Here is a 14,991-nt window from a genome sequence, read left to right as displayed (position 1 = left end):
CGCTCTTTTTCCCGTAGCCTCCAAGTTTCTTAGGGCCAAGTCCCCCACCTTTAGACTTCTTTCCCTGACCCTTTGGTTGTAATAACGGGCTGCCCGTTGTTGATAAGCAGCAGTTCGGACTTGAGCTTCCTCCCTAATTTCTTCGAGAGCGTCCAAGTTGTTCCTTAACTTGTCGTCGTTAGTGTTCTCGTTAGCAAATTGGACTCGATGAGTGGGGACTTGCAGCTCGACTGGGACTACGGCCTCTGTGCCGAAAACCAGTGTAAAAGACGTTTCTTTAGTGGACGCTTTGGGGGTAGTTCGGAGTGCCCACAGGATACTGTTGAGCTCTTCCGCCCAGTTCGCCTTTGCCCCATCCAGCCGTTTCTTTAATCCTTGGAGGATAGCTCTGTTGGTAACCTCTGTTTTACCATTGGTCTGAGGATGGGCCACTGAAGAGAACTTGTGCCATATGCCCATGTTTGCCGTAAATGCCCTGAAGGCGTTGCAGTCAAATTGCTTGCCATTATCTGAGATGAGCACCTTGGTATGACAAATCTGCAAATGATATTTCCCCATACAAAGTCTATCATCTTGCGGGCTGTGATTGTGGGGATTGCCTCCGCCTCTGGCTATTTCGAGAAGTACTCCACAGCCACCACTACAAACTTTTTATGTCCTGTGGTTTTGGGAAATGGTCCCAGGATGTCTATTCCCCATTGTGAGAACAGCCACGGGCTGGATATGCTGGACTGAGGAGTGGCTGGGACATTGATGGCGTTGGCAAACCTCTGGCATACGTTGCATTTTCGGACGAACTCTTCTGCTTCTTTTTTAACAGTGGGCCAATAGTATCCTTGCCTGAATATTTTATTGGCCAGCGTTCCTGCCCCTTCGTGAGCTCCACATATTCCTCTGTGTATCTCTTCCATCACTTTTATTGCCTCCTCTGGGCTCACACACCGGAGCCATGGGCTGGACTTTCCCCTTCTGTACAAGGTCCCCCTTACTGATTGGTAATTAGCAGCACGAGCTGCTATCTTTCTTGCTTCATCCTTGTCTTCAGGGAGCTTTCCTTTTTCCAGATATTCCAAGTATGGGGTCATCCAGGTCTGGCTTTGTTCTATCTGCAATACAGTGATTGTATTATTAAAAGCAGGCGTGTTGATGTGTTGTATATACACTTCATCAGGGAGCTGTTCTAATTCTTCCTTCGATAACCGACTAAGTAGGTCTGCTTCCTCATTTTCCTCTCGAGGTATTCTTTGAAATTTGATGGAAACACCCTTGCTCCTGAGCTCGGCTTCTATAGCTTTTACTTCTGTCAGGTAATTCCGCATGGTCGGGTCTCTGGCCTGATATGCCCCAATTACCTGATTAATCACTAGCTGGGAGTCACTATTCACCTCGAGATCGGTTGCCCCCTACTTCCATTGCCACCAGCATCCCGTTTATTAGGGCCTCATACTCCGCCACATTATTGGAGGCCTTGAATTCTAGGCGCAAGGCGTAGCAAACCTTAAATTCTTCAGGCCCCTTGAGCATTATTCCAGCGCCACTACTCCCCGCGCTTGATGCCCCATCTACATATAGCTTCCATTTGAATTCTTGCAAAGGCTCTCCCTCGCTTCCCTTCTCCAACACTTTTGAAGAAGACTCTTCCCGCTTTTCGTTGAATGTACATTCTGCTATGAAGTCGGCAAGGGCTTAAGATTTTATAGTTGTCCGAGGTCGATACTCTAAGCAGTAGGGGCTAATCTCTATGGACCAAGCCAGCATCCGGCTTGAGGTTTCCGGCCTGTGTAGAATCTTCTTCAGGGGTTGGTCCGTCATCACTATACCTTGATGGCTTTCCAGGTAGACCCTAAACTTTCGAACTGCCAGCAACAGAGCATACGCCACCTTTTCAATGTTCAGGTATCTAGTCTCGGCACCCTTAAGTACCTTACTGACGTAAAATACCGGCTTTTGTTCTCCTTCGTCTACCCTTACCAATACTGCACTAATCGCTTGTTCAGAGGCTGCCAAGTATATCAGGAGTTCCTCTCCTTCCAAGGGGCTGCTGAGCACATGAGGGGAGCTGAGGTAGCTTTTGAGCTCTTTGAAAGCTTCTCGGCAGTCTTCTATCCATTCGAAGTTTGGCACTTTCCTCAACTTCTTGAAGAATGGTAAGCACTTTTCTACCGACCTTGACATGAATTGATTAAGCACCACTACTCTCCCGGTTAGTCTCTGGACGTCCCTCATACAGGTCGGTTCTGACATATTCAGTATGGCCTCTACCTTCTCCGGATTGGGCTCAATGCCTTTTCCACTCACCATGTACCCCAAGAATTTTCCTCCCCTGATGAAAAAGGCACATTTCGCTGGGTTCAGCTTCATTCTGTACTGATCTAATACTCCGAATACCTCCCTCAAATCTGCCATGTGCTGTTGGAAAGTCAGGCTCTTGACCACCATATCGTCCACATAAACTTCTACGTTTCTGCCGATCTGATTTTTGAAGATCTTGTTCATCAGTCTTTGGTAAGTTGCCCCAGCGTTTTTCAATCGGAAAGGCATGGCTCTATAGCAGTAAGTCCCATCTTCTGTTATGAATGAGGTCTTTTCTTCGTCCAACCTGTCCATTGGGATTTGATGATAACCAGACATTGCATCCAAAGACGACATATAATCAAAACCGGCCGTAGAATCGACCATTTTATTAATATCAGGGAGGGGATAACAATCTTTAGGGCAAGCCTGATTCAGGTCAGTAAAATCTATGCACATCCTATATTTGCCATTGGCTTTTTTGACTAATACATGATTTACTAACCACTGCGGGTAAATGACCTCCCTGATAAAGCCTGCCTCTTCTAGCTTCAATACCTCCTCCCTGGTGGCCTGTTGCTTCTCCCTTCCGAATACTCTCTTCTTCTGCTTTACCGATCTAGCTTCGGGGAGGACATTCAACTTGTGCGTCATCACTTTTGGGTCAATCCCGGGCATTTCAGAAGGCTTCCAGGCGAAGCTTGACGCGTGATTTCGGATCAAGGCCATGACCTCGATTTTCTGCTCTTCGATAAGGCCGGCGTTGAGACTGAAGACATTATCTGTTTCTGCTTCTGATAAGGGAAAAATCTCCAGTTCCCCCACCGGCTCTGTCCTGACCTCTGTTTTCTCGTCTCGGACCTCCAGGACTTCTGAAACCAGCCTTTCCTCTATTGAGCTCGGCTCTGCTACCGTAGCTAGGTACACTGCCCTTGCTTCCTCCTGGTTTCCCCGAACTATTCCCACCCCTGCTTCTGTTGGAAACTTCATTGCCAGATATCTGATACTGGTGACGGCCTCAAAGTCAAACAGTGCAGGTCTTCCTAGGATCACGTTGTAGCTCAGGGGGAGTTTAGCCACCAAGAACACTGCATAATGGGTGCGAGTCCTTGGTGCTTCTCCCAAAGTAAGGGCTAGCTTTACCTTCCCTTCCACCGTCACTGGCGTTCCTCCAATTCCTTTAATCGGGGCCTGATCCCGAACCAGTTGCTCTTCGGGGATTCCCATCTGCTGGAAGACTCGGTAAGGCAGCAGATTCACCTTGATCCCGTCATCCACCAAGATCTTCTTTACCCGGTAATTGTGAATGACAGCTTCAATGACAAGGGCGTCGTCATGGGGCATCTGAACACCCTGGGCATCCTCTGAGGAGAAAGTGATGACCGTTGGAGAGTGTTCGACGACCTGCATGACCTCAGCACTGCTGCTTTCTCCCTCTCTACTCCTCTTTTTCCCCCTTCAGCTCATCCGACCTCCTGTGCCTCCAATGATCATATTGATGGTCCCACTGGACCCATCATTTACGGGGTTAGCTCTCGTTCTTCTCGGCGCTTGGACTGCCGGATTAGGCTGAGGCCTCTGTCCCTCCGGTTTCTTCACGAAATTCTTGAGGTGGCCCCTCTTTATCAACCTCTCGATTTCAGTGATCAACTGAAAACAGTTGTTGGTGTCATGGCCATGAGTTCGATGGTACTGGCAATATTTATCAGGATTTCGCTGATCTGCTTCAGTTCTGATGGGTTTGGGCCATTGTAGGAATTCATTACCCTGGATGGCCATGAGCACTTCGGCTCTTGAGGCATTGAGCGGGGTCGGCTTCTCAGGGACCCATGAGGGCTGCGTTTTCTGTTCCGAGACCCTAGGGGGCAGAGGTCTTGAATCCCTTCGCTCCCAGGGCTGTCTGTAGGGTTCTGGCCTCCTGCCTTGCTTCTTCTCTTGCCGTTCCGGCCTCTTTTCTTCGGGGAGCTTTCCCTTATCCACCGCTCCTCGGGCGAACCTGCTGGTTACCAAGGCATCATCTTGGCTTATATATTTTTCCGCCCTCTTCATCAGCTCTGCTAGTGAGGTGGGAGGCTTCCTACTTAATGAGCCAAAGAACTCTGGTGAGGTCGTCCCCTTCTGCATGGCCTCCACCGCTCTACCCTCATCTAATTCGGGGATTTGTAGGGCCTCCGTATTGAAACGGGCGACATATTCCCGGAGCGATTCATCCCTTCTCTGCCTTACTGTTTCTAGATAGCTCGTCTTCCTATCTGCTGGCACCCCGGCGATGAACCGGCTGATGAAGCGAGTGGCCAGATCTCCAAAGCTTCCAATGCTTCCGGTCTCAAGGCTATTGAACCACGCCCGCGCTGGCCCCGAGAGCGTCGTTGGGAATACCTTGCACGTCAAGGCATCCGACAAAGTTTGCAGCTCCATGAAGGTCTTGTAGTTCATGACATGCTCCCTCGGGTTACCAGCCCCGTCATACGCTGCCATAGAAGGCATCATGAACTTCTTGGGAATGGTCTCCTGCTGCACCCATTTCGAGAAGGGTGAAGAAGTAGGCAGGAAAACCTGATTCTGATCCTTCGTCCCCAGCTCGGCCAGGAGCTGCTCTCTCAGCTTCTGCAGCTTTTGATCTATATTTTCCTCTTCTTGTCTGGGCCTTTTCTCCAAGCGATGTTCTTCCTCCCACGTTTCACTTCCTGTTCTCCCGGCCGTCCCGGCAAAGTAACTATCAGCCTCGTCATTCTCGATCAACTCTCTCACCCTCCTTCCGTGAACTCTAGCTTCTGGCTCTACCTCTCCACCATGTTTCCTGCTTTTCTCCCCTGTTTCTCGGCTGATTGTTTGAGGAGGGTTGAGGGTAGGTTGGTGAGGTTCGTTAGTTTGAGGTTCTTGTATCACTGGTGGTACATTTGTCGGGGTGTTAAGGCCTCGCTGTTGCATTAACTGCCCCAGCCACTGAGCAGTGTTTTGCAGTTGGAGGGCGATGGCTTGGAGGTCCTGGTTGGACAAGGCAGCGGTGGATATATTTCCTGCTAGGCTTGGTGAGGGATTGAAAGGAATGGGTGGTTGATTGTTTGGAGTCGTAGGACTCGAAAAAGAGAACTGCTGCCCCTCCTGGGCAGAGCTCAGGTCATTGGGAATGTTAAGATTGTTGTTTTCGTTATGATTAGTCATCGTGGATCTCAGTGGGTATGTTTTAGAGTGAAACTCCGGTGATGAAAAGATCTCCTTCGTTTCCCACAGACGGCGCCAATTGATGATCTGAGATCCAGAAAATAGGATTTTACAATGGGCTCTGTAAAACTGGAAAAGTCTCTGCTCAGAGGAGAGTATTTCTCCTTTTATATATTTTCTTTTGTCTGCTAGTGACGTGTTAACAGAACGTATATCATTGGACCACCTGTCCCTGCTACGTTGATACGGACGTACGAGGGAATCAGATCTCTGTCCCATGCGTAACGGCCCCTGATTCTCCCCGGGCGCGCATGCGTATGGACCCACATGACGGACGAGTGGGTCTCCCTCTTGATTCCAGACTGGACTGGAAGATAAGTTATGGGCTGAATCCAAGAAGGATCTGTTCATCGGGCCTAAGAGGTTAGGTCGGCCTGATTGAGGAAATTGATTGGAGTCCGATCTGGAGGGGGACGGGCTGGACCAGTCACACGGGGGAGACCTTGGACCCCCTAAATAATGGGATCACGATATGGGCCTGAGCCCAGTCCGGGGTGGAGAAATCCAGCGGTCATCATATAGTAATAATTTTATAAAATTAAGATTTTATAATAAATATATTATTTATAAAATTTAATAATTATTTTTAAGAAAAAAGTTAATGGATATATAATATTTAATAAAATATTTATGAGAAATTGAATAATATATATTATTTGTGTGAGTGTAAAATTTTTTAAGTGATTTCTTAATTTAATTAAAGTGCTATAAATATTTTATATTTTTTAATAATTATTTCGATGAAAAATTTTTTAATTTGTACGAAATTAAAATTTAAAAATTTAATTTTCAAAATAAAGAGATTAATTTATTAATTATATTAAAATTTAAAAATTAAAATATAATTTAGTTAAAAAATAATTATTGAACTAAATTAGATTAAATAAATTAAAATTTGAAAGCTTAGTTTTTATATTTTGATAAAATTTATTAAATTATAAATAGATTTCTCTGGATTTTCATTGGCATTTTCCTCTTCACGAGTTTCTAAGTAGTGGCGAAAACGATCTTGGAATTGCCTTGGATTCTAGTTCGGATTTTACCCGTTTTTATTTATGTCAACAAAGTTGATGGGGCTCTTTATGTGGGTTGGGCTGCTTATTGCTGGTTTTCAGATTTATTTTATTGTTGGACCATTATGTAATGGATTTGCTTCTACTTACTGGATAAGGCTTTTGTCTGAAATGCAACTTTATCGCTTATATACACACATTAATTTCTTTCAAATGATTGTGCTAAATACCAATATTTCGTGTTTGCATCAAACGAAAATATTAACACTCGTATACTTGCAGAACTCGATTTACTCAAAATGCAACGAGAGAGAGAGAGAGTGAGAGAGAGACTGGTAAATAACGAGACAATATAAAAGTTGCCGGATTTAATACAACAGTCAAATATTAAAATCTTATTATCAAGTACAAATTTGGAAGCAAGCATAAGGTATTAAGTTGGAGGTCTCGTATTTGAAGTTGAAGTTAAAAGAACTCATAGCATTACGTGGCAAACAGCTAATGCGGCTCCCACCAAATAGGAACTCATGGGCAAGGACATCCTATTTCTGATGCTACTCCAGTTTGCTCAGAGCTGCCAAAGCCACTGTAAGTGCTCTTACTGCTGCTACCATCGGGGCTCATGGGGGAGAAGAATGCCGAGGTAAAATTCTCTACATTTTTTAGCTCAAGCACTTCTTCTTCCAGCATATTAAAATAAGCTTGTAGATCCGCCTGCAAAAAAATAAAAAATCATTATTAAAGCATAATCCCCGAGTTTGCTCACAGAAGGTTTAAGACTGTACAGAAAGATGCAATTTCTTACCTCTGATTGTGTAGCCTCCGCTGCATTATTGTCTACATCAGCGGCAGTCGAGGAAATTAGTATATCAGAAGGGATGCTCCGTTCACCTTCTTTGCAGGCTGATATATCCCAAGTGATTGGACATATTAGTTTGCCATTCACGTAGGTTGACATAGCAGCCATCTCATTTGGATTTTGATCTTCTTGATCAAAACCCAAATAGTAATGTGATTCACCTTCATCACCAGCTGAATCGGTGGTCACATATCCAGTTTCAAAATCAAAAGCTATAAGCTCATTCTGCTCAACTTTGTCATAGGTTGACATAGTAGTCGACTCGTTGAGATTACCAAAATCAGAACCCACATGGATGCTCGGTTCACATTCATCACAAGATGAATTAGTCTTCGTCTCATTGAGGTTTTGAATTTCAAGATCACAATCGCCGTTGTTGATCTTCTCATCTGGCTTTGCCTTCAATTTACAGAGAAGAAAATTCCCCTGCATATACAAACATCTCCAGTCACAAGCAAATTCTACAGTAAACAATGCTAAAAATGTTTGTAAATTCTACTTGGATGACAACAGAAGAAACAAGTCCTTTACCTGGATAGCCATGGTGGAATTTGAAACAATAAATTCATACTCGTGCATGATCCATTTGGTCCTTTTAGGTTTAGGATGATCTTTTACATGAAATACTAAACTCCTTTTTGTACCAATCTCTTCCTTAGTACGTTTATCTTTTACTTTACGCGGCTTGCCAGTGGGTTTCCAAAACCCTGCCCTGGTTGTTCGATTTGAACGCCGGCTTCGTGAATACTTATAATCACGGGGACAAAAGAAATACCACACTTGATCCTCCGAACCTGTGTCCACCATATCTGCACATCAATATCGTTCATTGAAGCTCATTAAAAAAATCAAACACCATTAGGAAATTAAGAAAAAGATTATAGAAAATATGTGTGTTTACCAGGTAGATCCCACGGCTCGAAGTCACAAACTTTAATCTCCGTGATTGTTGAGTCGTTGTCATCGCAACCAAATATCTTTCGTTTCAAAAAATGATTAACCAGCTCATAATCTGTTGGATGGAATCTATATCCAACCACTGGAGCTATCGTCATATCTGTAAGACGAAAAAGATGAAGTTATAAAGAAGAAACAGCAACATGGTAACAACACCAAAGAAAGATTGACATGTGCAAATAAAGAAAGAGAAAAAATACCCACCAGATGATAAGTTGTGTTTCATTCCTCTTCCCAAAATGGAACTGCAAAGGCTTTGATTGATTTGAGAGAAGGAAGGATTGTTATCTTGGGATAAAATACGAAACAGAGGAAGATGAGTGGCAGAAGCAACAGCAGCAAAGTCGCAGAGCATTAGCTAAGAGCTATGAAGAGAGAAGAGACATTTCGAAGAAGAGAATGTTATGTGTTGGGGAAACGGAGAGGAGGGAAGTGAGAATTTGTAAGTGCAGAAAGTGAAAGTGAATCGGACTAGAGATTATCCATTCAAAACCTTCAAAAAACGTCACTCCTTGGACGACAAGTTTTGGTCTCTACTTCCAGGAGAAGTTGGTAAATAGGTGGGATAAGAGTGGCAAATAGGTGTTTCTGCAGAATGGACCCTACCATCCAAACCGCGTCTAAGTATAATTTTTCTTTTTTATTCAGTTTTGGGGAATAAAATTGACTCACTGTATGTAAGGTTCGACTTGCTCCTGAAGTTTGATGTATGCTTCTACAATAATCTGGAATGTTCCTGCAGATAAATTACAATCCAAAGGTATGATATTTTTACCTTGCTATAATCGGGTATGATGTTTCAAATTATATAAAAAATTAAAAAAGTATTAAAAATTATGTATAATAAAAATTTATTTTTAAATTTAAAATGGATGATATGCTTATTTAATCGGTTATATTATTAAATAAATATATTTGACACTTTAAATATCACAGTTAAATTTTTATTAAAAAAATATATGACAATCCATTTCAAAAACCATTTAAAAAAATCTATTTAAAAAAAACATATGACAGTTAAATAATTAATTTATTGACATATCAATAAGTGTAGGACGTTAGTAAATAGCTATTTGAGCAGTGACATGATATATTTTTTAAATATTAAATTTATATTATATTTTTTATATTAAGTTTAATTATTAAAAAATAAATATTTAATATTAAAATTTTTTATTTTTAAAAATTAAAATATTATTTTATTATATAAATTACTGGATAATTTTTTTTTTTATAAATTCATGAAATAAAATTTTTCAATTTTTAAAAATAAAAAAATTTAATATTAAATATTTAATGATTATACTTCCTATAAAAAATATAAAATAAATTTAATATTAAAAAAATAAAATTTATCGGTATTCTTCTTTAATTATAGTTAATTTTTTTTATATATATTTAAATAGAGTTGCTAGATAATTATTGTGGTTTTTGAACCGTTGGATTTATAAGTGTTCAATAAAAAAAACTTATTTGACATTTATATTGAAATGATTATGTGCTAGTCTTGTATTAATGTGATAGATTTATTCGTGTTAAAAAATTATATGTAAATTATTTTTAAATTTTTAAAAATAAAAAAATTTAATATTAAATATTTATTTTTTAATAACTAAATGTAATAAAAAAATATAATATAAATTTAATATTAAAAAAATATATCACATCACTGCTAAAATAGCCAACTTATTAACATGACACACATATTTAATACTTAGCCAATTATCCTATATTTTAAATGTCAAATATATTGACTGTCCAACAAAAATACTACTTATTTTAAATTTAAAAATAAATTTCAATCATACATTTTTTTTTTATTTTTATGTATGATTTAAGAAAAGCTCGAATATGTCAAGTCCCGCAACAAGGTCACAAGCAATTTAATAGTATAAATTTATAAAATAAAAACTCAAGTAATCTCTTATAAATTAATTAAAAGCTTTATTTTCCATTTTAATAAGTCCATGACCACTGAAGGATAAAAAATAAAATGGAATAAAAGCTTTATTTTCCATCTCTCTTGATGCTTGCCACATGTTCTATGTTGATATACACTGATGCTAGTTTTCTTTGGCTGTATATATTCTTACATTATTTAGATTTATTTTTCTGTCTCCTTATATCTTTACTCTGTTACTATGTCCTCGTTTAATGAAGAATGTAAATATAAATTTAAATAGTATTCACAAATATTTACTTAGTTTATAGCAGCCTAATCAATTAATTAAAAAAAGCTCGAAAAATCTCCATAATTCAAAGAACATATGAATAAGAGTGAAGAATCCTACGCAGCACCTTCGTGGGACGGAGGCCAGATGAATTTTCAGGCACTAACCATGGATACTTCCAACTGGAAATATTAATGAGAGGCTGTAAAACCATCTTGTTCCTCTGCAACATCTAACCATATTTCAAGAAAGATAAAAAATCATCACATCTCTGAGATGAACAGTATGTTAAAGCATTATCAACTCAATGACTGAAATATATAAGAAAGGGAAAACTGAATTTCAATTGAAACTTTAACTTATTATTCAACATTTTTACAACAAAAGGTTACATGTGTACGAACCCAGAAGCTTCAAGTTGTTATTTCTTGATACAACACATTCACAAATAAGGAACAGAACTCTACATTGGAGTTAAATACATTGAAGTTCTACGATACTTCTTTAATGTCCTCAGAACAGACGATAATGGTCTAAGCCATAACTCCAGGGAAAGAGACATGTTAACTTCTTCCATCGATACATAGCCTACACATTCGGTAGTATAAGGCCACGTTATAATGGATTGCAGCTTGAAGCTGCAGTTGCTAGATCAAAGTCTAACTCAACACGTCTATCATTTGGATAATCAATGGGTGGATCAACCATTGAGATTGAGGAACCAAACGACTATAGCTGTTTGGTTCCTACACTAATTGTCTTAGTTTCTTTCAGCCATATCTAATACAAAACAGAGGGACATACCCTCTTTGCCAATAAGTTAAGTCCATTCTACTATTATGCTGTTTAGTTCCTGAGCAGGAACCTAATAGGAACAAATTCCTGTTCAAAAAGATGCAGAGGTTGCCGACGCCGCTACTTGATACTGGGGCTTTCCTCTGGTATAGGCTGCTGCGGTGCAGAGTTGAGGCTGTCTTCTAGTTCATAGAACGCTAATAACTCTTCCAGCATTTGAGAGTTTATCTGCAGAAAGAATCAAGTAAACTTCAGTACTGAATTTGCTTCTTTCACTTCACATGAATAAAAGATCTCCATCAAGCACACATTTCTAACCTCAGGAAATTTAGCTTCTGCATCAAAAGCTGTAAACAGATCACCATTGTCTTTAAGAATTGGCATCTCTGTGTTCTTATATTGGCTTTGCACTTGAAACATAGCTTCCTCATTAGAAGTTGTTGAGGAACCCGCATAATCTTCAGGGATTGGCACACTAGTCTTCTTATATTGACTTTGCACTTCTTGGCATGTGGTTTCTCCAGCATTAGAAGCCACTGAGGGACTCTGAGGAATCTGTTCACCTTCTGTTGGGACTGGTATGTCTATATTCTTAGTTGGATTTTGCTTTTCAAAATCCCAAGTAACAAGGTCTATTGATTTAACTTTCGCAAACGCATCTGATTTTTTATTTTCAATATCACAAGTCCTAAAGAAACTTGTATCACCTTTGCTATTGGTTGAAAGAGAAGTTATCTCATTTGGACTTAGATTTTCTAAAACAGAAGCCCTGGGGCAACTTGGATTAACTTTCTTGTATGATGACATAGCAGTCATCTCCTCAGGACAATGATTTTCCAAATCAGAGGCCATTGGACAACTTGTTTCACCTTTATTACAGGTTGAAACGATAGCTCTCTTATAATAACCATTCTCAAAATTAGAAGTCATCAGGCTGCTCATCTCATCTTTGTTATAGGTTGAGATAGAAGCCATCGTATTTAGATTTTGATTTTCTAAATCTAAAATCATTAGGCTGTTTGGTTCACCTTCACCATAAGCTGAATTAGTCGTCATCCCCTCTAACTTTCTATTTTTGGAAGTGGAAGCAGAAGCAGAAGCCAAATTACCATTTGATTCACTTTTTCTTGACTTCTTATTTGGTCTTGTCTTCTTGCTATCTGGTTCAGCTTTCTCATCTTTCTTACTTGCTTTTTTCTTGTTCTTCGATATCTTTAGTTTACAAAGAACATAATCTCCCTGACCAAGCACATAACAACAAGTTACTTGCATGAAATCCATATTACACCTTGTAAAATGGCAAAAACAAATTTCTAAATGCTACAAGCGTCCATTGTACCGGAACTTTGAGGGAATAGCATAACAGGAAGTCACAATTGCAGTGTATAACCAAAATCTCAAGAAATTCATTTGTACCAAAAACGACAAGAAGAGTCATATCAGCTAAAATTCTTGGTATCACTTCAGTTCAAGGGGTCTGATGCATATGTAGGAAAAACCAATTGGGCACATTAACAAAATCTATTTCAATTTCTCACAGATAGCAGTTACATACGAATGATGTTATTTTACCTGATTGTAACATGCAATAAGATGACTGACTTTCCAAATGCATATTTTTGTGAATAGCATATCTCATTACTTACAATGCAAATTCATAGAACAGAGCATAGGCAATTACCTTTGTAGGCAAATTGAGTGCAGCAGTGTACTCATACTCGTGTATGACCCATTGGGTGGCTTTAGGATTATGGAAAACCAAGGTTCTCTTTGTTCCGATCTCCTCATCACTATCTTCAGGCGTGACCGAGCGAAGGTCACCTGTGCCTTTCCAATATCCATCCTTAGCCTTCCTTTTAGCTTGGCCTCTATTATTGTGATACAGACGAAGACAAAAGAAATACCAAACTTTATCCCGAGAATTGTTCATGGAAAGACCTATACAAACATATGTCATCGTTAATTATGTATGAAAAGAAAACAAAAAAATAAAATAAAGAAAAAATAACAAATGTATATAATTACCTGGTAGATCCCTAGGGTCATAATCGCATACTTGAACCTCGCTGATGTCCAAGCCATATATAGGATGACCAAGCCTCTTCCGCTTCAAATAATAATCAACCAGTTCTTCATCAGACGGGTGGAATCTCCATCCAACCGGCAAGTTTTGAGAGTCTGACTGTGGTGGACATGTCATGCCTTTGAAACAAAAACAGAAAAAGGAAATTAGTGGGAAAAGAAAGAAACAGCAATTCAATAGAATAAGAAAAAATTAGACCTCACTCACCGGAGGAGTTGTTATCCGTCATTTTTCCTAAATCAGGAAGCAAAGAAGTATCCGGAACTGAAATGGAAGAGAGGAATTGTTGTCTCGCGGAAGAGGAAGCACTAGCTGTACTAGTGGAAGTGAGAAAAATTTCAGCCGAATAGAGAGAAATGCGAGAGACGAAACATCAGTACTCACTAGTCACTACTCTCAGTTCCAACAACTTGTTGACTCACTCACTCACTGTTCATCTTACGTCACCCGCTTCTTCAGGAAGGGAAGTGAAACTATTGGACGAAGAGTGATCGTCGCTCCCAGTCCACTACCCGCGGAAATTACCATGTTTTTCAATTATTTATTTATTTATTGGTTGGAGGTCCCCTTGTACTTCTTTTTCATATTATTTACAAATATTAATTAATAAAATTGATTTTACATAATAAAGCCGTGCAACTCAAATATAGAACTATCAATATAAGATAAGATTATGTTGTAAAAATCAGATTTAAACCAAATTATGAAATGTGAATATGAGATAAAGTTACCTGAGAAGAATCAAATTCAAATTAAATCATGAGCTTTCAATATGAGATAAGATTATATGAAAAAGAATAAATATATAGAAAAGACTATTTATCTCGAGAAATAAAAGATTTAGACATTTTAAATATCTGAATTATCATTAAAGACTCTCCTTTTTTCATAAGTGTCTATTAAATCTCTTAAATAAATATTATATTGCTAACTCAAGTAAATATATAATTATTTAATTGGATTAATACATATAATAATTAGTATATTCATTTATATTGAGTAATTAATTAATTTGGTTTAAATAATTCGTTTACTATTATTGATCAAGTTTGAATTTTTCTTTTTTAAAGTAGTTAATTAATTAAATCTACATATTTGATGAAATTATTAATTAACTAGAAATTAATTTAAGTGTTATGCGCATTAATTTAATCATAAGTAACAAATGGTAAAATTCATTTATTTGAACACTATAACTAAAAGATGAATAATTAAATAAATTATCATTTTAATCAATGATAAACTCCAAATCTCTCCATTTTAATTATCGAAATCTTTAATCTGATTATTTATTTTATCATCCAAATATTTTATTTCTTTAATTTTTTAAAATCAATTTATTTGCAAATTCTTTTAAATCAATAAAAAAAATCAATTTTAATTGATGAATTCAACGCACATCACTCTTCTACTGTTTCGTTGTGGGAAGGGGTGGGGGAGGAGAAAGCATAATAATCTCTTATGAGGGGCAAGCACACTTAGAGGGGACTAGCAATCCCAACGACAACTTTGCTTTTGCGAGTGATCTGTGTCGTCTCAGCAAACTTGCTTGATCCTATCATATCTGAAAAAACGGAAAAGCAAGTAAGAAAAATA

General features: G+C 38.8%; 2 protein-coding genes across 4 annotated transcripts in view; both read right to left on the bottom strand.

Moving 5' to 3' along the window:
• The window catches only part of LOC110608149 (protein NTM1-like 9), a 16,436-nt gene extending 7,476 nt beyond the window's left edge, over positions 1-8,960 (bottom strand). Inside the window, exons 1-5 of one of the 2 annotated variants that reach the window (XR_006350790.1) lie at positions 8,551-8,960; positions 8,291-8,446; positions 7,921-8,198; positions 7,336-7,815; positions 7,005-7,244 (exon numbers count right to left, since the gene is read on the bottom strand). Coding sequence is in view for 1 of the 2 variants with exons in the window: in XM_043956900.1 (XP_043812835.1) it covers positions 7,056-7,244; positions 7,336-7,815; positions 7,921-8,198; positions 8,291-8,446; positions 8,551-8,701 (1,254 nt within the window). In the remaining variant the exon portion in view is untranslated. Of the gene's footprint in view, positions 1-6,863; positions 7,245-7,335; positions 7,816-7,920; positions 8,199-8,290; positions 8,447-8,550 lie in introns of those variants that run through there. The other variant, XM_043956900.1, reaches the window with a different exon arrangement.
• Positions 8,961-10,853: 1,893 nt separating this feature from the next.
• On the bottom strand, positions 10,854-13,876 carry LOC110614670 (protein NTM1-like 9). Of its 2 annotated transcripts, none has more exons than XM_021756279.2 (5): positions 13,594-13,876; positions 13,338-13,514; positions 12,994-13,250; positions 11,631-12,551; positions 10,854-11,540 (listed from the first exon to the last, which is right to left on the bottom strand). In XM_021756279.2, exons 2-5 carry the CDS (start codon positions 13,510-13,512, stop codon positions 11,433-11,435), a joined length of 1,461 nt encoding a protein of 486 aa, XP_021611971.1. In that variant the 5' UTR covers positions 13,513-13,514; positions 13,594-13,876; the 3' UTR covers positions 10,854-11,432. The 2 variants fall into 2 exon arrangements, with proteins under 2 accessions (XP_021611971.1, XP_021611970.1); XM_021756278.2 differs by having other exon boundaries at positions 13,603-13,876.
• Positions 13,877-14,991: the final 1,115 nt, after the last annotated feature.

The sequence above is a fragment of the Manihot esculenta genome, chromosome 5, assembly GCF_001659605.2.
Source record: "Manihot esculenta cultivar AM560-2 chromosome 5, M.esculenta_v8, whole genome shotgun sequence".
Classification (NCBI taxonomy): Eukaryota; Viridiplantae; Streptophyta; class Magnoliopsida; order Malpighiales; family Euphorbiaceae; genus Manihot; species Manihot esculenta.
The sequence above is the reverse complement of the archived record's forward strand: the minus strand, read 5'-3'. Positions and strand labels throughout refer to the sequence as shown.

Bases quoted from the DNA above. Each gene is read 5' to 3' on its own strand.
- LOC110614670 (XM_021756278.2), bottom strand. From the start codon at position 13,624: ATGACGGATAACAACTCCTCCG. The intron at 13,515-13,602 runs GTGAGTGAGGTC...TTTGTTTCAAAG, and splicing joins GACGGATAACAACTCCTCCG to GCATGACATGTCCACCACAG. The intron at 11,541-11,630 runs GTTAGAAATGTG...TTCTTTCTGCAG, and splicing joins CAGAAGCTAAATTTCCTGAG to ATAAACTCTCAAATGCTGGA.